The sequence below is a fragment of the Leopardus geoffroyi genome, chromosome D1, assembly GCF_018350155.1.
Source record: "Leopardus geoffroyi isolate Oge1 chromosome D1, O.geoffroyi_Oge1_pat1.0, whole genome shotgun sequence".
NCBI lineage: Eukaryota > Metazoa > Chordata > Mammalia > Carnivora > Felidae > Leopardus > Leopardus geoffroyi.
In genome coordinates, this window is record NC_059329.1 from 61,910,005 (window position 1) to 61,932,390 (window position 22,386).

General features: G+C 39.1%; 1 protein-coding gene across 1 annotated transcript; it reads left to right on the forward strand.

The window, feature by feature from the left end:
• Window positions 1–15,005: 15,005 nt before the first annotated feature.
• Window positions 15,006–15,944, forward strand: LOC123602501 (olfactory receptor 51B6-like). Its single transcript, XM_045486984.1, has one exon. The coding sequence runs from the start codon at window positions 15,006–15,008 to the stop codon at window positions 15,942–15,944; it is 939 nt and encodes a 312-aa protein (XP_045342940.1).
• The last annotated feature ends 6,442 nt before the right edge of the window (window positions 15,945–22,386 follow it).

Here is a 22,386-nt window from a genome sequence, read left to right on the forward strand (position 1 = left end):
TAAGTCTGAAAGACATATATTTACTCACAAGGAAATCAAGAGTTATCAGTAAATATGGTTGAATTGGAGCAAATGGATGTCCTTTTTTTTCTCTTTTTACATACCAGAACAGTTTATTCAAGCTTTTTCCTAACTTAAAAAAAGATATTCTCATTCAAGTATGCTTCTTTGAAGTTATTTTGCCAGTGGAAACCACCACCCTTAAGATGTTCTCAAAGAAAACCATCCTCTTACCTTGTACCTGTACAGATGACATTGAACTGCAAGCTTCTAGCAATGAAGTGGTGCCAGACAACTGGGCATGAGATGTGGATTTAGCCCTTTGGGGCTGACACTAAGCAACATAAAATTGGCAGAATCATTTCTCATTCTCCACACTCTGTCTTCAGGATTAAGATACATAAATTTAGAGTTTATTGAAAATATAATGAGTATTGTTTATTTTTCAGTCACTGGATACAAAGATAATCCCACATAGGTGTTCCTCTTCTTAGGTATTCTAAATACAACCTCATTCCCCTTACTTCTCTGACTCTTAAGCAATGATCTTAACCCAATGTCTTAAGGCAATTTTGTGAAGAATTCTCATTGTAAAAGAATATGTAACACAGTAATATAAATCACAATAAAGCTACTCAAAATGGAGGAGAACCATTCTATTTTTCCAATAACCTTCAATTCACTTTCCTCTTCTCTATTTCCAAGAATCCCATTCAGATCTAACTTGTACTTGGTGCTATGAGAAATTCACATGTCTTCAGCTAGGAGCTTCTCATAGTTTCTGAGAAGAACATTGAGGAATGATTCAAAAGCTGAGTAAAGACCATAGGGGAGGAAAGAGGTTATGAAAATTTGAAATAGCACTAAGAAGAAGAATATATAGTTGACTAAATTCAGGCAATCTTCTACCATTTACAGTTATAACCATTCTCTACCTCATTTCAATATCGTGTGGGATTAGAGGTGCCTCTGTGATCATCCCCTAGAAAGGACAGGAGACATGTGAGAGGGCCAACCATATTCATACCATGGAGCACGGCAGGTGTCTCCTATGCCCAGATACCTTTCCAAGTGCTACCAAATTCACTGAGATCTGTGCACTCATAGAGAGCCATGAGCTATAAAAATCCTTTCCTTCTTCTTCCCTCTGTTTTCTCTCTAGATAAGCTTATAGAGGAGTGCCCTAGTACCCTTTCCTATATATGCTGGGTGTTTGCCCATACTCACATGCTGCCTCGCTTGGATGTTAGGGATAAAGAACGGGGTTCTTGGGTCCTGCCTGAGGACTCAGATCACATGGCTCCTTTTCAGAGTCAGTTAAGAGATGCAGTCAGTTGAGGCTATTAATGAAGAAAGCACCTCCCCAGAGTTTTCCCTTTTCCAGCCACTGTAGCTCTTAAAAAGCATTTTCTCTATCTTAACCCCTCCTGCGAAGGAGATGGAATATTTAACTAATCTCTCCAAGGTCTTAAAGCATCTTCTCCCAACCAGGTAAGGGGTTAACAGAGCCTCAGGTGGCAGCTTTATGTGTGAGAAATCAGAGTGCTTGTCTTTGTGGCCCCAGCAGACCTTGGTATCACCTATGGGAGACCATTTATCCTCCACATCTACTTCAAAGGTCAAATCTCTCCCAGTTGATCTCAGGAGAAAACTTAATGCATCTTATTAGCCTAAGGCTTTTGAAATAATTATATTTTCTGCTTGGTTTATCTCAAAGCTAGCTTGAAAGTGGAAAATTAGGTAGACTGGAGTCAAAATATAAAAGTCAGTCAGCCTCCTCTAGTAACTAACAGGAATCTTCAGTCCTCATTTTTCCCTGATTGGCTTCACATCGCCAGAATTTTTGTTTGCTGGAAATGACATGAACATACCTATAACACAGTGCATGCTTCATCACTTTAGGCCCAAGGATGATAATATCTGTGGTTTCTCCTTTGACCATGCATGGCAGGAACCATCTTCCCTGTTACTGGTTTTAGAGGAAAAGAAACATATAGTACTCATGAACAAATTTCCTGTCCCTAAAGATCTGTTTGGGATTCTACCATGTTTTGTTAGGATTAAAGCAATGTTTAATGCAAATCTGAGATGCAAATGACTACTCTTAGAATCATCAGCTGGCTACTAACTGTGATAGGCTGAATTGTGTCATCTTGAAAATATTCGTATGTTGAAGTCATAACTGTCAGTACCTCAGAATGTGACTGCATTTGGAGCTATGCCTCTAGGGAGGTTATTAAGTTAAAATGAGACTGTTAGACTGGGCCCTAATGCAATCTGACTTGTGTCCTCAGAGGAAGAGGAAATTTGGACATGGAGACAGACAACAGAGTGCACAGAGGAAAAGCCTTGTGAAGACATGGGGGGAAGATGGCCATCTATGAGGCAAGAGAGGCCTCAGATGAAACCAACCCTGCCAATGCCTTGATCCAGGACATCGAGCTTCCAGAACTCTGAGACAATAAATTTTTGTTGTCTAAGCCATGCAGTCTGTGGTACTTGGTTATTGCAGCTCCAGAAAACCAGGACACCAGTAATGTAAACATGGACAAATTACACAACCAACCTGTTTAATACTGAATGTATATTTAGGTATAAACTTAATAAAAATTATACGAGACTGGATGCTAAAAGTTACAAAATTCCAATCAACAATATCAAAGAAGACCTGTGTGAATGGAGAGATGTACTTCATGGATCAGAAAACTCAATATAGTAAGCAGGTCAATTTTCCCTGCTTACCAATTTCCCTGCTTTCCAATTGATATATAGGTTTAGTACGATTCCTGGCAGTCACAGCAAAGTTTTTTTGTTTTTTACAGACATAGACAGGCTTATTCTAAAATACATATGGGAGACAAGAGATCTAAATAGCTAAAACAATTTTGAAAAATAATAAATGGGAAGAATAATTCTGTTCAATGTTAAGGCCTAGTATATAGCTCTTATAATCAAGGTGGTAATGGTATTGATGGAGGGACAGCTATATAGAAATATGGAACAGAATAGGAAACCCAGAAATCGACTGACCTAGATATACTCAAATGATTTTTTAATTTTCTTTTAGTTTTTATTTTTAAAAAATTTCCCCAGCTTTATGGGAATATAACTGACATAACAACATTGTGTGAGTTTTAAGATATACAATGTGATAAATTATATTCATATATATTGTACAATGATTAACACAATAATGGTAATAAACACCTCCATCACCTCACATAATTACCACTTGTGTGTGTGTGTGTGTGTGTGTGTGTGTGTGTGTGTGTGAGATGGGAACATTTAAGATTACTCTATCAGCAACTTTCAAGTACATAATACAGTATTGTTAACTATAGTCACTGTGCTGTGCATTGATCCCCCAAATTTACTCATCTTAAAACTGCAAGTTAGGTCCTTGTGGTCAACATCAGCTCATTCCTGACCCTCAACTCCCAGCCCCTATCAACCACCATTTTACTCTTTTTCTGAGTTTGATTTTTTTAGATTCCACATATAAGTGAGATCATCCATATTTTTCTTTCTCTATTTGACCTTATCATAATTTCACTTAGCAGAATGCCTTCAAAGTTTATCCATGTTGCCAGGATATCTTTTAATGACTAAATAATATTCCATTATATGTGTATGTATACACATAAATGTATGTGTATACAGTAGCTGTTAAGCAACTGACTCTTGATTTCAGCTCAGATAATGATCTCATGGTTCGTGGGTTGGAACCCCACGTCAGGCTCTACACCAACAGTATGGAGCCTGCTTTGCATTCTCTCTCTCTCCCTCTCTCTCTTGCCCCTCCCCTGAACATGCTATCTCTTTCAAAATTAATTAATTAATTAATTAATTAATTAACTTAAAAAAAATAAAACCTGATATATATTTTTTTCTTTATCCATTCATCTGTTGATAGTCACTTTGGTTGTTTCCATGTCTTGGTTACTGCATATAATGTTACAATGAACTTGGAGGTATAGATATCTCTTGAGATAGTGATTTCATTTCCTTCAGCTATATACCCAGAAGTTAAATGCTGGATAATATGTTAGGTCTATTTTTAATTTTTTTAAAGTAACGTCCATTGTGTTTTCCATAGTGGCTGTACCAATTGACATTTCCATCAACAGCACACAAGGGTTTCCTTTTCTCCACATCCTTACCAACATTTGTTATCTCTTGCCTTCTTGACAAAAGCCATTCTAACAGGTGTAGGGAGATATCTCATTGTGGTTTTCATTTGAATTGCCCAGATGATGAGGGATGCTGGGCATATTTTCATGTACCTGTTGGCCATTTATATGTCTTCTTTGGGAAAATGTCTATGTAGGTCTTCTGCTCACTTATTAATTGAACTGTTTGGTTTTTTGTGTTGTTTGGCTTTGCAAAAAACTGTTTGCTTTTTTTTGCTTTGTTTGCAACTGAGTTGTATGAGTTCCTAAAATATTTTAGATATTAAGCTCTTATCAGATGTATGGTTTGCAGGTATTTTCTCCCATTCCATAAGTTGCCTTTTTCATTCTGTTGGTTGTTTTTCGTTTTGTTTTGCTGTACAGAAGCTTTTTAGTTTGATGTAGTCTCATCTCACTTGTTTAATTTTGCTTTTGTTACTTGATCTTTTGGTGTCATATCCAAAATATTGTCACTGAGAACAATGTCATGGAGCTTTTCTCCCATGTTTTCTTTTAGCAGTTTTATGCTTTTAGGTCTTACATTTAAGTCAAATTCATTTTGAGTTACTTTGTGTGAGTGTGTAAGATGGGGATTTAACTTCATTATTTTGCATGTGATTATCAAGTAGTCCCATCACCACTTCTTGAAGAGACTTTCCACTCTCTCCATTGAATATTCTTGCCTTTCTTGTCAAATACTAGTTGGCCATATATGTGTGAGTTTATTTCTGGGCTGTTGATTCTGTTCTATTGGTCTATATGTCTGTCTTCATGCCCGTAAAACTTTTTTGATTGCCCTAGCTTTGTAATAAAGTTTGAAATCATAAAGTGTGATGCTTTAGGTTTTATTCTTCTTTCTCAAGATTTCTTTGGTTATCTGGGAATTTTAGTGGTGCCACATGAGCAGTTAGGCAAGAAAAGTGTTTAAAAGTCATCCAAATTAGAAAGATAAAAATAAAATTATCTCTGTTTGCAGATGATATGATCTTATATAGAGAAAATCCTAAATACTCCATTACAAAAACTATTAGAAATAATAAGCAAATTCAATCAGGTTTCAGGGTACAAAATCAACATAATAAACTGAGTTTCATTTCTCCATACTAACAATGAACTATCTGAAAAAAATCCAAGAGAGAAAAAAAATACCATTTACAATAGCATCCGAAACCATGAAATGCTTAGGAATAAAGTTAACCATGGAAGTAAAAGATTTGTACACTGAAATTTATAAGGCATTGATGAAATAAATTGAATAAGATACAAATAAATGGAAGGATATTTCATGTTCATGGGTAGGAATAATTAATATTTTTAAAATGTCCATACTGCCCAAAGGCATCAAAATTCCAATGGCATTTGTTTTTTCTTTTTTAGAGAGAGAGAGAACACAGCAGGGGAGAGAGGCAGAGGGAGGGAGGGAGAGGGGGAGAGAGCAAGAGAGCAAGAGAGAGAGAGAGAGAGAGAGAGCGAGAATCTCAAGCAGGTTCCACGCTCAATGAAGAGCCTGATGCAGGGCTTGATCCCAAGACCGTAGGATCATGACCTGAGTTGAAATCAAGATTCAGATGCTCAACCGACTGAGCCACCCAAGCACCCCTCCAATGGCATTTTTGAATTGGTTTCTGACAAACTTACAAAAGTAATTCAATGGAATAATGATAGCTTCATCTAAAAATAGTGTTGGAGTAATTAGCCATCTCTGGGGAGGGGGATGGAGGGAGAAATACTCCCACTTTTTACAGAATTAACTCAAAATTAATATGGACCATAAATTTAAGTGTAAAATATGATACTCTAAAACTTTTAGAAAAATACAAGGGCAAATCTTTGGGGCCTAGGGCAAAGTGAAGAGTTATGTTTGACATGGAAAGACTCTGTTAAGAGAATGGAAAGATGAGCTACAAACTTCGAGAAAATATTTACAAACAACATATCTGACAAAGACCTAGTATATGGAATGTTTTAAGAACTCTCAAAACTTCACAATATAGAAAAATCTAACAGTAAAATCAGAAAATAAGCAGAAGACATGAACAAGCATCTCACTGAAGGGAATGCATAAATGGCATATAAATTCATGAAAAGATGCTGACATCATTAATTATTAGTAAAATGCAAAGCAGAACCGCAATCAGATATTACTACAGCATTTCAGAATGGCTTACATGAAAAATGGCACCAAATGCTGTCAAAGATACAGAGGATTTGGAGCATTCAGACACTGCTGGTGGGAGTAGAAAGTGGTATGGCCACTCTGGCAAACACTTAGCAGTTTCTTGTAAAACTAACTATGACTTACCTTATGGTCTAGCAGTTGTACTTTTGTGTATTCATCTCAGAAAAAATAAAAACATACACCAACCCCAAAACTTGTGCACAAATGTTTATAGCAGCTTTTTAAAAATAATTGCTAAAAACTGCAAATAACCTAAATGCTCTCCAGTCACAGAATACTTAAACTGACAAATCCATACAATGAATTGCTGCTCAGCAAAGAAAGGAAACAAACTATTAATACATGCAACCAGTGGATACTTTTAAGAGAATTTTGCTGAGGAAAAGGAAAGAAAGAAAAAAGGAAAGAGAGAGAGAGAGAAAGAAGGAGAAAGAAAGAAAGAAAGAAAGAAAGAAAGAAAGAAAGAAAGAAAGAGGGAAAGAAAGAAAGAAAGAAGAAAGAAAGAAAGAAAGAAAGAAAGAAAGAAAGAAAGGAAGGAAGGAAGAAAGAAAGAAAGAAAGAAAGAAAGAAAGAAAGAAAGAAAGAAAGAAAGAAATAGAGGAAGAGGGAGAGAGAGAAAGGGAAGGAAGGAAGGAAGGAGCGGAGAGAGAAAAAGGGAGGGAGGACGGAGAGAGGGAGGGAAGCAAGAAAGCCAATTGAGTCTATTTATGTAATTTTCTTGAAACAACAAAATTTTAGATACAGAACACAGATTAGTAGCTGGCCAAGGTTAAGAACAAGGGGAGGGGGGAAGGAAGAGAAGTGAGTATGTCTATAAAGGAGTAGCATTAGGTAGCCTCATACAGATGAGTCAGTTTTGTATGTTGGCTGTGGTGGTATTTATAAGAATCTGCAGTGTGACACAGTTGCATAAAACTGTATGCACGTACATAAAAGTTGAGTGTATATAAAAATAAGTGCATATTTAAATAATCTCTGTGGATCATACCACTGTGGATCTGTGGTTTTTGACATTATACTATATTTATGCTAGACGTTTTTATTGGAGAAAACTGGGTAAAACTTCCACAGGATCTCCCGATATATATTTTTGCAACTTCTTATGAGTTAATAAGTATTTAAAAATAAAAAGATAAGAAAACAAATACTCACCCTTAAATATAAGGTGTGTTTTGTTTGTTTTAATGTTGAACTTGCAATGAAACACTCTACGTATATACTCCTGTGAAACTTAAGAACCCACACGTGCTGCTGGGAGCTGGTGGACCCCTGGAGATATTCCTTCAATACCTGGATAATATGCTCCAACTGTCCATTGCTCTGGGAGTGGTGGAAACAGTGATTAGACTAGGAGGTATAAATCTGAAAATTTTTGGGAAATGACCTCCAAATATAGGGTATCAATAAGGAAGCTGTTGTAGACATGTTGCTCTGCAGGCTAGATTCCCCTTCAAGGAAAGACTTGCTGCCCAGCCCTGGGAGAGGGGTCACCAGACAGTCTCCAACTTTCAGCTTCTACAGGGTCTCTCAGCTTCAGGGTGCCATTTTGCCAAAGGTCATGACCTTATTTCTTAGGTGACAAAGTGAAGAGAGGTCTTAAAAGCCTGGCCATTTCAACCCCCACACGAGGTAATACTGTTGGGTAATAAATACTTGCTCCACAGTTTCTTGCTATGTTGGCTGACACTTTGTCAGCCCATACCTCAGTTCCATTTCTTCCTCCGACAAATTCTGTCTCTTCCTTTCTTTCCAAAGCCTAACCTCTAATAACCAACCTTCACCCCCAACTCAGCTTTGTATCTGCTTCTGGAGAACCCACCCCGTGACAGGAACATACTCAGCCTTCAGGTGTCTTGACAATCTGTGAAAGTATAAATTTCACTGCCCCACAAGAATGTAAGTGTTCTGGATAGAGAGCTACTGGAGGTGATAATCATGCTTTTCTGTCGACAAGACCACGCTGTGACTGTGAAAGGGTGCAAGAGGGTACCTCAAACTACAGGTCTTTCTGGGATCAGAACAGAATGTGGCCAAAACAAAGGCACAAAATTAATATGGACACCAAATGGTTCTTGATCCCAACTTTATACCATAGAAAAAATTCAGTTTGTGGTAAAATTAAAACAAAGCTATTGTAAAACAACAGAGGGATTTTTATTCACCAATTTGGGATTTAAATCTTCTTACGTATTACACACAAATAAGAACCATAAATAAATCTGCATTAAAAATAACTTATTTTGTGAAAAAATTATAATAAAGAGAATTTTAAAAACGAGCTGTAGAGTAGCAGAGATATTTGCCATACTTATATTTGATACAAGACTTATATCAGTAATTTATAAATAACACCTGAAAATCAATAAGAAAATGATAGCCTTCTTTTTAGAACGGGCAAAAGACTAAAACAGGTCCTTCACAAGAGGCAACTGACCAATAAATATATAAAAATGCGTGGACATTATTGGTCCTCAGGGAAGTGCGAATTAAAGCCACAGTGAGATACCACAATACACTCAGTAGACTGACTTACAAAAACCCTGAAAATACCCAGTGTGATTAAAGATGTGAACCAGTTGAGACTCATGAACTGCTAGTGGAATATAAAATTATGTAATCGCTTCAGAAAATACCTGACAGAATCTATTACCATTGGTGAACATAGTCTTTCCAAAGACGTATCCCTAATTAGTCTAACAGAAATTCATATGTACGTGTGCACAACGATCAATTGAACATGTACCAGAATGATCAGGGTAGTGTATCTGCAATAGCCAAGCTATCACTATTCTATTTTACTATTAAGAGTAGAAAAATAAATATGGGCTATATACATACAATGAGGTGCTATACAGAAATAAAAATGAACATTCTACTGCTCCATGCAAACACATGGATATTTCTCACAAACCTAATGAGGAGCATAGATGCCAAACACAAGGAGCACACAGAGTATGATTCCACTTACATAAAGGTTACAACTGGGTAAAATAATCAAGTAGCTGGACTGCATAAGGGCACCAAAGGGGCTTTGCTGTGCTGGTAAAGGTGTGTTTCTCGTTATGGGTGGTAATTACCATGGTGAATTTACTTTGCAACGAATTCATTGAGTTAGACCTTTATACTTCAGCTATATTTCTTGATGCAAATTTACTTCAATAAGTTTTTTACTAAAACAAATGCTCATTGAATTATTTTCTGATTGTCTATTTAGGTTTATACATTTTCCCCAATACTGTTTTCATTGTAGCAATAATTACATGATCAAATAAATGTAAGTTAGTCTGTAATTAAATTAAATTGAATCTCATAATTTGCTTAATAAAAAAAAGAATACATCTGTGCGTTTATCTGTATATCCTCTATATATACATCTATGACTAAAATCTAACACAGTAAATTTTTTAAAACTTTTTTCTAAGTAGAATGGTGTGTGTTGAGTTTGTGGTTTTAATTTGGAAATGAGAATTACTCTTCATCAGGGACACATCATTAAATTGCCTGTGACATCATCTACCTCCAGTAGCAGAAACTGGGGAATATGACATTGATTCTATAGTATAATCACTTGGATACCAATGTACCATTAAATTGCAAAGATGAAATTTACTTCTCAAATAATTCACTGTTCAGTGGGGGAATCTAATCCAAAATATAAACAATTAAAATAAGTGTAATTATGACAGAGGTAGTAATAGCTGACGTTGACTGAGTGCTTATTATATGTCAAGTACTATTCTAAGTGATTTATATTTAGACCTCACAATAACTTTATGCAATGGTGATTATCATTACATGCATTTTAGAGATATGGAACATAAGGTGCACTGCGGTTAATTTCTCAAAGTGTCAAAGCAGCACAGCAAGAGTCAGAGTCACAGTGTAAACCAAGTGCTCAAGTTCCAGCATTCAAGATGTTTTAAAATATATATTTATTTATTTTGAGAGAGAGAGAGAGCAGCAGAGGCAGAGGGAGAGAATCCATGCTGTCAGCACAGAACTCAACATGGGGCTTGATCCCATGACTGCAAGATCATGACCTGAGCCCAGATCAAGAATTAGGCACTAAACCAACTGAGCCACCCAGGTGCCCCGGCATTCATGCTTTTAATCGCATGTATACTGTATTGCCACTTTTTGCATGAGAAAAGACATTAAGACTTTTGGCTTCCAGAAAATTGGCATTATGGTTCCTGTCCTCCATATCTGAACTCATAATTTGATTACAAGTGACTCCCATCCTTGTTTTGTCTTCTTATGGGGAACATCCTTATGGAGGATGTAGATGGAGGGAAAAGAGGAAATCGGGGACTGGAGAGGGCAGCTCTCTTCTCTGAGATGGGGCTCTGGGCCAGACATCAAGATTAGGGGAAAGGCGACAAGATGAGAAGAACTCTCACTTCACCAAAGTGACGTCCTGCTCTCCTCTAGTTTGAACTCATTCCTCATTTCAGGGAGAAGGGTTGGGAGTTCCCACATACAAGTGGGGAAAATGCTTTCTCAAGAACTCTGTTTCAGTCCGCATTCCTAGCTGGTCTGCTTGTCCTTCCATATGCCTACACGTATAAACAACCAATCACTCTCCTAGCAACAGAGCTTAAGTAAAAGCCAGGACATAGAGACCTTAGGGACTGCTGTTCAAACCCCCAGATCCCCCACGTCAAGGATTCAAATAAAGATAAAAAAGATGAAAAAAGGGAGGCACAAAGGGAAGGAGGGGTGCAGAGAGGGAGGAACAATGAGTGACCTAAATCAGGAATGGACCCTGAAGACAAGCTTCTGAAGTCAATGTTCCTACCTGCCAGAATTTTGTGCAGACCATGAAAAGAATGGCATTATGACTAAATCCTTAATAAGGCTCAGGGTTGCAGATTCATGCCTATGGAATGAAGAATGAAAGAAAAAAATTCAGGTCAGTGAGGGTATGTAATGAATTTTCTCTCCGATATCTCACTGCAGGTATCAAAGTAGAGAGGACGGGAAATAGGGAGCTGATTTCTTGGCAAAGAGAACCTGATAGTATTCTCTGTCAAGGGTATGTGGAGAAGAGACGCGGGTCTTTAAGCCTCTCCAACATCTATAAAATCTGATTTCTTTAAGGATTACCTCCTCAGATGTATCGAAGAAGGCCAAGAATCCAGACAGATTATGGAACACACGAGGCAAAGACGACTTATGGGAACAAACCAAATGGTAGGTGTAAGCTTGGGGATAAATTAGACATTTCTAATTCTTGTTCTCCCCATGCCTGCACCTGTAGCCTCTCTGGCCTCTGTTCTAACCCTGTGATTTTCTGCATGGACTTTTCCCCTAGAAATCCAGAAAACTGATGGGGTTAGAATCTCTTGAAAAGTGTGAGAAAGGGTAGCTTTGTAATTATAAGAGCTTCAGACACTTCCTGGAGAATAGTCCCTACCATGCAAGACTGTTAAGCCAAGTCAAAGTTAATCTTGGATGGAGTGTGGGCAGTGTGTGCCGTTAGATTAGAGACGGCTGTTTGCATAGCTGTGTATCTTCAGCACCTGGAAAAGTCCAGTGCAATAGGCATTCAATTGAGGATAGGGTACAGTTTTTTCTCTCCATATCCCTTATAACAAACAACCCTCAGGTCATCTCGCTGGGGATACACAACGATGTATTCAGAATCAATCAACCACTTAGGAGGGCGTACCAAGAAATCCACATGCTTTGATGATTTGATACCCTGCTCAAAATCAGGCATGTAAGATGGTCAGAAAATCAATTTGTTTGTGTCAGCAAACCAATCATTCAGTGACTAGAAAAGAAAACAAATCATGTGCAAGGCATTCTGCTAAGAAGTATGTATTGAGAACGGAGCCCTGCAGATAGAATAAATAGAAGAATGGATTATAAATGTGAACTATTCAGAAAAGAATGGTAACAGAGAAAGGTTAGGAGATTTTAAAAAAAGGAGGAGAGATTAAGCATTTATGATAGAGGAAGTGTCAGGAAAAGGGGAGGAAAAGAGTCTAAGGGAAATTGAGGGAGCATGTGAAAGATAAAAATCTGAGCAGGATCTCTGGGGTGTCTGTACAGAGCCCACAGTTCATGTATCAGGGTTTGAGACTTTGGGAATTAGCTTCTCATCAAGGAAAACCCAGGTCCACTCTAAGATTCTGGGAGATGATAGGTGGCTGCAGGGATGAGGCAAAAGTCTGAGATTTTTAACCCCCCAACATTTACAGATAACCTCGTGTCCAACAAAAATAACTCTGAGCAAATTAAAAATGTTCAGATTTTCAGTATGAATACATAGTAGAGAGGCAGTAAGCTTGGTTGTACCCGAAATTACTACATATATTTCACCATTCCTAGAGTCTTTCTAATTAATCCACAGTGCATAAACAGGACTGTGCCACTGGCTGACTGTATCACCTTGGACACATAACCAATATGACTGTAGACTGGGGAAAAAGACTGCTATAAAGATTCTATTCTCCCACTCCCCCCAAAATGAGGCACATGTAGTGTCCTAGTGTCTTGATACATAACGGAAACTCAGCAATGATTTATTCCTTACATTCCCTTTTTGAAGCTATCTCCCCTGTCTGGTGCCCCCACTCCTGCTTCTTTAATGCCACATAAGCTGAGTATTGTCCAAGCCTTTCACTCACAGGCAGCAGTCAGCTATTCCTCCTCCTACCCCTATGAAGACAGAGTTGCTTTTCCCTCAACCTACTCCAGTCCCTGGGCTCCAGGCTTTCGCAGCTTGCAGAAGTCCCCACCCTCACTCACCACCCTCCTTCTCTCCTCTCTCTCTCCACCCCAAACACCATCTTTTATCTACTATTCAAGTGAACTCTAGTTTAGTATTTTCAGATACAGCCATACCCAGCCTCCTCAAAACCCCAATCATCTTATATTGGTTCCCCAGGCTTGTTAAGAAAACCTGACACGTCTCAGAATAAGTGGATAATCAGAGTGAGTGGATAATCATGGTGCGTAGCCACCAGGAAGAGAGTGAAGAGGCTCTTCTCCATAATAATAACACCAGAACTTCAAAAGTGAAGAACAATTTACCCCTTGCAAAGCACTTTCTCACTGGCAATCCCATTCCATTTTCACAACCTGTGTCAAGAGCATCACTGGGCAAGACAGAAATTGCCAGTACCATTTAATTTTTTTTTAACATTTATTTATTTTTGAAACAGAGAGAGACAGAGCATGAACGGGGGAGGGTCAGAGAGAGAGAGAGAGAGAGACAGAATCCAAAACAGGCTCCAGGCTCTGAGTGGTCAGCACAGAGCCCAATGCGGGGCTTGAACTCACGGACCACGAGATCATGACCTGAGCTGAAGTCGGACGCTTAACCGACTGAGCCACCCAGGCGCCCCGCCAGTACCATTTAAAGATCATGAAACCACAGCCCAAAATTAAATAACTTTCCCATTATTATTATTGTTACAAAGTAGCAGAGCTGGAATAACAAATGCTTCTGGAGGTAAAAACTCAATAATCTTATACACCTTTTTCATGGGCAAAAAGATGTCCTAGGATTCATATATCAAATTCACACCAAGATGTTCTTTTCAAAGCATGTGAGATACACAGTCCCTACCAACCAGAGGACAAGGTGGCTCTCCTTTTCTCTGAATGATGCCACCAATGCATGTTTTTTTTTTTTTACTCCTAGAGTTTGGCTACGAATACCAGGTGATGCCTGAAATTTGAATGTCACAGAGCCTTCTCACTTTTGTTAAATCTCATCACACTCCACAGTTTGTAAAAAATTTTCTTCTTGAACTTGCCTAGATAACGGATTTCTATCTTTGTACCTCCAGACAGGTGATATGTTAACAGTAATCTGTGCTGTTAACAAATAGTGCTCTCAAATGTTTGTCATTAAATCCCCTTTTTATTGCTCATTTTTGTATCTACACTATAAAATTTTGAATTCTTTGAGGCACATCACATCAATAACCAAAGAATTATGATGCTAAGCAACATGGATTTTGATGTCTATGTGTTGTGGAGATAAACACATATAATTTGCTCATATCATTTTTGTGTTAAATGTGATATATGATATCATATCATTTTTCAAAAGTCTCTAGAGCTGCAGGTTTTTTCCTCCAGACATAATGAGTATTGATCATTCCCTCAAATCAACTAAGTCTATTTGAATGACTGATTGATTGATTGATTATTTATTTATTTGTTTGTTTTGCTATTGATGTTCATACTTGCTCGTCTTGGAATTAATTCTCTACTGATCTTTCAGGTTTCATACTTTCTAAGAAATATCAGAAGTGAAGATAAAGAGCACATTGAAAAATACACTGTAAGTTCCAACACTATCATAGCACTATTCAAATATACTGATGTCTTCTTGCATTTTGCCTTTATTTTCTCGGTTATATAATTTATAAGGACAGCAACTAGGTCTATTCTGTCGACATTGCTGTATTTCCTGTATGTTGTACAGTAGCAATGAATAATACGTAGAGTTCCTTATACGCTCTATTCTCCCATACCTAGAAATCTCCAAATAATGACTAAATTATCATCCTTGCTATCACTGGAAGTCAAGACTGATAAACATCTTATGAACAGGTAGCACACTCAAGGGCAACTTCTACAGAAGAGCCTCTACTGCATTACCTGAAGGGAGTATTTTCTTCTTTGCAAGGCTTGCAATGTGGCTCAACACCACTACTTCGCTGTTTCTGCTTACTGGTTTCCCAGGCATGGAGAAGGCACACCACTGGATCTCCATCCCATTATTAGGGGTTTACGTCTCCATACTGCTTGGTAATGGCACTCTTCTCTTTCTTATCAGGGATGATCATAACCTTCACGAGCCCATGTACTATTTCTTAGCTATGCTGGCAGCCACAGACCTTGGAGTGACTTTGACCACGATGCCCACAGTTCTGGGCGTTCTATGGTTGAATCACAGAGAGATTGGCCATCAGGCCTGCTTCTCTCAGGCCTACTTTATCCACACTCTTTCTATCGTAGAGTCTGGTGTTTTGCTTGCCATGGCCTATGACCGTTTCATTGCCATCCGCAACCCCTTGAGATATACTTCCATCCTTACCAACACCAAGGTAATGAAGATTGGGATGGGGGTATTGACAAGGGCTGGTCTGTCAATCATGCCAATAATTATCCGCCTTCACTGGTTTCCCTATTGTCGATCCCATGTACTCTCTCATGCTTTCTGTCTACACCAAGATGTCATCAAGTTAGCTTGTGCTGACATCACCTTCAATCGTCTCTATCCAGTTGTGGTTGTATTTGCAATGGTCTTGTTGGACTTTCTTATCATCTTTTTCTCCTACTTTTTGATCCTTAAGACTGTCATGGGCATTGCTTCTGGAGAAGAAAGGGCCAAGGCCCTCAATACGTGCATTTCTCACATCTGCTGCATCCTGGTCTTCTATGTCATTGTAGTTGGTCTAACATTTATTCATAGGTTTGGAAGACATGCTCCTCGTGTGGTCCACATCACAATGAGCTACATCTACTTCCTTTTCCCCCCTTTTATGAACCCTGTTATATATAGCATTAAAACCAAGCAGATCCAGAGTGGTATAATTCGTTTATTCTCTCTGCCTAATTCTAGAGCATAAATTTGACTCACTGCTCTCCAAGAATAACTCGGGGAACCTGGACAAACTGACAGCTTTGTTGTTAGGAGCAACTAGGGAAAGACATGTCAGTGGAAACCTACTTCTCTCTGATATTCAGAATATCATTTCACATAGCCCATTTATTGCTAGATAGCAAATGACATAATATATGTACATGATTAAGCACATGTCTCAGGTGTCCAACTGATTTATCCTTTTCAGAAGTAACTCACCCTGTTTAGTGGGGATAAGACACCTGATCACACAATTCTTGGATCTAGACTATTGGTCTCTGAGTCAAAGCCCATTGTTTTTCCAAATGTTCTGCGTGTCTTGGCTCTGATATACTTAGCAATGACACTCCTAATCTCAAACATTCATCTATTTTTTTTTTTGCTAATATGGAAATAGTTGCTATTTCTAGAAAACTGCACTAAGTGAAATGATGAGCCTTACCCAATCCTCAGTTCAATATGGCAACTCTAGGGAACCTATATGTAAGTCTATCCAGTTAAATGTTTGATAAATATTTATTTATTAGATGTTATTATTATCATCAACATATATGTAAACATATGTAAAAATATAACAACACAGAGATAATTCCTAACCCAGATGACCATTATCGTGATGAGCTAGTTCTAGATACAGGGGAATAGAGATATATATTTTCAAATAGTAAAATGGTATTAAAGTTCCAGCTTGGCAATATACCACAGATAAGACTAGACTGAAGGAATGTTAAAAATACCTGAATTGACAAATAGTTGGTCATATGTATGAATGGGGAGGAGGGAGGCAATGCCTGTGACAAGAAGAAAAATGACCTTTCCTGGTTCCAAATAGCTATGAAAGTTTATTTTGGTCACAGTCTAGACATGGGGAAGAGTTCATGGTCCTATGGCCAGCTGAAGAGTAGTACACATGACTCAGGTGACAGGTTTTAAAGTGAATCAGAGAAGATGTTCTTATGAACAGAAGATTGAATACGAAATGCTAGGATCATACAAGGTGCCACCCAGTTACTAGTCACTTCCCTTCACATAGAGGGAGACTATCATTGGGCTTTGTCATGCTGGCATTCAAAGTGGTCTCGGACTCCTGCCCCTACTCTTGCTCATACGAAGGTAAGAATTTTCCAGAACTCCTGGGATTTCTGAGTAGCATGGAAAAAACAAACATGAAACCAGACCTTTAGAGCAGCTTCCAGGTTCATAAATAATCTCTACCAGATCAGCTCAATGGACTGTTTCTTTGTTCATTCATTCATTCATTCATTCATTTATTTTCATTCAATTCAGCTGTGTATCTGGACTGTATACCATTTGTGTCTCTCCTTTCATAGTTTATAGACAGTGTGCTCCAGGAGGACAATGATATTATAGGTCTTATTTCCTACTCTATTATAGAAACTGCCACATGGAAAATCCTTAATAAAATACAAGTTTTTGATTAAATGAATAAAACTTAAAGTGACCCACGTTTCTATGTGTCTGTTGGTTTGCTGGTTCTTCTTCTATTTTTTTAATGTTTATTTATTTATTTTGAGAGAGATAGTATGTGTGCATGGGAGGAGTGAGGGGCAGAGAGAGAGGGAAATCGAGAATCCTAAGCAGGCTCCATGCTGTCAGCACAGGGCTCTAAACGGGGCTCAAACCTACGAACCTGAACTGTGAGATCATGACCTGAGTTGAAATCAAGAGTTGGATGCTCAGTCGACTGAGCCACCCAGGCACCCCAGCTTTTCTGATTATTTTTCTGAATCTGCATGTCCTCTGAATGTCTCTGTTATTATGCCCTGTAATGTCTTCCAATATTTGGGCATCTAAGTTGTATTCTCATGGAACACCCTCAAAAATATAAATAAGTTCACAACTCTTTATGCCACGACGCATCCTTTCTCTGTACTCTCGGGAATCAACTCAGAGGGATCTAAACTCCATCAAAGGAAATCTTTCTTGACTTTCTCTCTAGGCCCAATGATCCTGGGGCCTTCCATAGCAGACTAATATAAAGGGCATTAGGATAACAATATCTTTTAGAAAGTCTTCAAATGGCTGCATTTGATTGACACCTCCAAAAGTTTCTCTCTTCCCTTTCTGTCCTTCCTTACGTTGCAGAGATGGTATGGAGAGATCTGAGAAAGAGCTCATAAGAAATATAGGACTGGGAAGTCAGTTTCTTTTTGATGGAGGTGAGTTCTATGAAACAGAGCAGAGTTCTGGGATCACAATGGTCCCAGTTGAACACCTGGGCCAAGGGAGTTAGGGTGGGGGAATTTTCCTAATAGAGCAGTTTAATGTCCTGCTCTGGTCCTTTTATCCACATATGTTTCACTGTAAAGGCAAAGTCCTAGGAGTTCTCCAAAAAAAAAAAAAAAAAAAAAAAAAAGCAAAAAGGCCATCCTCTCTAACTTTTCTTCCCTACTACTATATGATGCTTAAAATTAATCACCTTTCTGGTGACAAGGCTAAACCCAAACAAGGATACAGCTTGAGACCTTGGGGCACCACTGTTCCAAAGCTCCAAAGCTGGGAGAACAAAGAAGGGAGGAGGCAGAAATGGGCCTTGGGGAGGACCTTCTGAAAGAAATGCTCCTTGAAGCTTGGCTTCTGGGTATGATCTAAAGAGGAGGTGTTGAAGCCAAGACTTTGGCCAGGCTTAGGGGTCTAGGGTCACATCTATGGCACCGATGAACAAAAAACTCATGAACAGGTCAATAAGAAGCTCCAGTGTTTCTTGTCCTGGAAGGCTCAGCGTAGGGAACAGGTCATGGGTAGGGTATAGAGAGTTGGTTTAATGAAACTTACAGAGAAAGGCAGCAATATGTCAGTCAAGAGGTGATGAGGCATAAGAATATATCCCAAAGACTCCCCTCAAAACTGGGCTCCCAAATAATCTTTTCTTACAGATTTTTGGAATAGGGAAAAGCCAAAATCTGTCTTCCTTACTAGGCAGATGTAATTTGGAAGAAAAAAGCAAAAGACCTGTGGGAATAGAGGCAGATAGCTCTAGAATAATTCAGGACTCTGGGATAGATTATCTATTTCCCTTGTTGCTGTCTTCAGCTATTTGTATGAGCTTCCTCTTGACCCCTGTCAGTGCCACCAGGTATTTACCACCCCCCCCCCACCCCACCACCCAGAGCCTAAATCAGGTTGAGGAGGGGAGGCACTATAATGACCATGGGTGTAGACTAACAGAACAAAAAAAAAAAAAAAAAAAAAAAACTTTCCAAATAGACCAGCCTCAGATTAAAGCAGAAGCAGACTTTACAGAATCTGACATTAGACACTTTATTTTAAATTGCTGCGTATTCCCAGAAGTGGGCCTATTATCCATCAGGAACTAAGTGTGCAAATTCTGTAACTAAAGGCAGAGTAGAGCTTTTTTGTTCATTCCCTTCTTTATGAGCTATAGGCACTGTAGATTTGCAGGATCTCAAACCCCACACAGATAGAGAGCTATAGTGGATCTGGTGCTGGGGTGGTGTGGGTAGGGGAAGGTGGTCACCATTTTTATCAGCAAGGGATGCTGGTAAAAAGGGGAAAAGCTGGAGGATTTGGGTAGAAAGCCATTCAGAGCCAGTATTCACTGGTATGAAAGTCTAGAATTTCAGTTCATGGCTTGGGAAAATAGAACTATTATGCACTGAGCCATATAATGAGAATTTGGTGATTAATTTGCATCTACTACTGCACACCATGTATGAGAACAGATGGTATCGCTCGGTCTAAATAACGTTGCCAGACAGTAGAGAGGATGTCAGAAAATCGGATGATAAGAAGAAAGGTTACAAAGCAGACAGAGATTGGGGAAATGAAACAAAAGGGAGAAGGATCCAAAGGCAAGGCAAATGTGAAGTCTGTTATGTGAACGTCTGGGTGGTGTTCCTCCGTGAGAAGTCACATGAGAGATGAGAGATTCAGAGTGTCTTCTTCTTGAAGCCGCCACATTTTTGCATTAGAATGATTAGTTTGGGAAAACAGTTTTTCATCAATCCAAGATCTTAAGGGCTCCCCAGGAGTGGACACCCCCGTGAGTTGATGTATAAACTTTTCAAGGTCATGAGGCAAGAGTTGTAGAGTTACTGTTCTTTGCAGTGTTAAAAATGATTAAAGAAGACCATGTAGGGGACACAAACAAACTTTATTTAACACGTCACGAAGTGGAGTCTCCACCTGGAGAACTGCAATATGGGAGGGGAGGTGGGAAAGCAGAAGCGTTTCATAGGATGAAGAATAAAGAACAAAGAATAAGGAAGAGACAAATATCTTGAGAAAATATCTTGTCTGCAGTCACCTAGGCAGCCTTGTGTGGGGTGAGAAAGCTCAGAGTTGGCTTGGAGTTTGGGGCCTGCCTGACTGGATACACTGGATGTATGGTCAAGTGCAGTGTTTACAGGGACTGAAAGTTGTTTAAGTTTGGTGTTACTGATGTGGCACCACTGGGCAGGAGAGCTCCATCTTGTGCCCGGAAAATTATTTCAACAGCACGAAACTATGTCATTGAGTACATATCCTAATTACCAATTAATTGAAAAATGGGGAAAGTAAGATGTTTGTGGACATTCTATTAAAAAATAGGGCACACTGGCCACACATCCAGGCCACGTCTGCTGTATAATAGGTAGGAAGCAGTTATGCTCTCCAGCTGGGTCTTCCCCAGCTGTCTGGCTCCCCCACCCATCTGGGTCTCAGCATGTCAGAGGAAAGAGACCTGGCTAGACTTGTGACAATAGGCAACTCAGACCCATCCCTGCCAAAACCAAGTTTCTTTTTTTGTGTTTTGGTTTTCACATTCTGCTTCTCCCAGCTCTACCGGGACGAAGCTCGCCTCACCCCCACTCCCATGTGAAGCCCAAGGTTGCAGGCTTCCCTCAGCCTGGTTGGTGCTTACCAAAGTGCCCCTCCCCTTTTCCCACCCACCCCCCATCCTGTCCCAGAGACCAGGAATCTTCACTAGCCTCTAACTATTCTCAGTCACTGTTATCTTAAGGCTTCTTAAATCCCTATTATCTTATACCTCTTCTCCAAATGTTTTGAGCAAATTGGAATGACTCAGCATATCTGAGTGTGAGTGACGCTGGCCTTCCTCTGCCAAACAAATTCAGAACGGCCTTCTGATTAAGCGTAGCGCAAACCCATCACAGAGGCACAGTGTCGCCCCACTTACAAAGTCCACTCCCGGATGATACTGCATTTAGTCCTCACAGGTCAAGGGACACTTAATTCTCATTTATTTTTCAGAGGAGGATCACAGGCTGAGGGAATAGAAGGGGTCTACCCAAATTACATGGCTAAAGATTGGAGGAACTGGAATGACAGCTAAGGAATTACCTGAAAGTGAGTCTGGAGGTCTCAGAGGCTTCATACAAATATGAGATGAACTCACTCTAGAATATTCTTCTTAATGCTCGTGGTGATATACTGGTATTTACCCATATCCTAGCTTATCCCAACACTGATAGAAGTATTTACAAAGCACAGATGCTTAAATGTTTTTGAGCTTTACTTTGTGGCAAGAAGGCCACCAGGGTAGCCCTTTGGTATGACTTTTTGAAACCAATAAAACTTCTACAGTCTAATCATTTGTTACTCCCATCTTGAGTTCTCTAACTGCATTGAGCACAAATTATTTCTTCAAGCCCATTCTTGCCTCAGGAATTTCTCCTCTGCTTTTCCCTCAGGGTGAAAATACCCTTCCTTTTTACCTGATTCCCATGTACCTGTCAGATGTTACATGCTCTGGGAAGCTTTCTTTGACCATGCCCAAACCTTGCCAGATTTAATAAAGAAGCCATGCTCCCACAGAGTTCTGTAAATCTTCTATTATAATTTTCATATTACTGTTATTCCTTTTTCATTCTCTGAATCTATTTTTTAATATAATTTGTTGTCAAATTTGCTTATATACAACACCCAGTGCTCATCCCCACAAGTGCCCTCCTCAATGCCCATCATCCATTTTCCCCTCTCCCCCACCCCTCTATCTACCCTCAGTTTGTTCTTTGTATTTAGGAGTCTCTAATGGTTTGCCTGCCTCCCTCTCTGTTTGTAGCTGTTTTCCCCCTTCCCCTCCCCCAGGTCTTCTGTTAAGTTTCTCAAGATCCACATATGAGTGAAAACATATGACCTCTGAATCTACTTCAAGCTATAAGGACAAGAGCCAGTTCTATCTCATAAACTACTATATCCATGCTGCCTAGTACATTGCCTGGCACATATGTTAAACACTGATTTGCAGTTGTTGATCGGATTACTTTTTCCCCCCCATCTCTAAGGCTTTCCTAAGAAAGAATGTTTTATTTCTCTAGAGTCACTACAGTTTAGGGAAAAGCTACAGGAAGTAAAAAAGTAGAAGTGGCTAAAGAAGAATGTCTGAAGACCTAACTAATGTGGTCTTTCCTAAACAGAAGACTCATCCTACTGTAATGCCCATT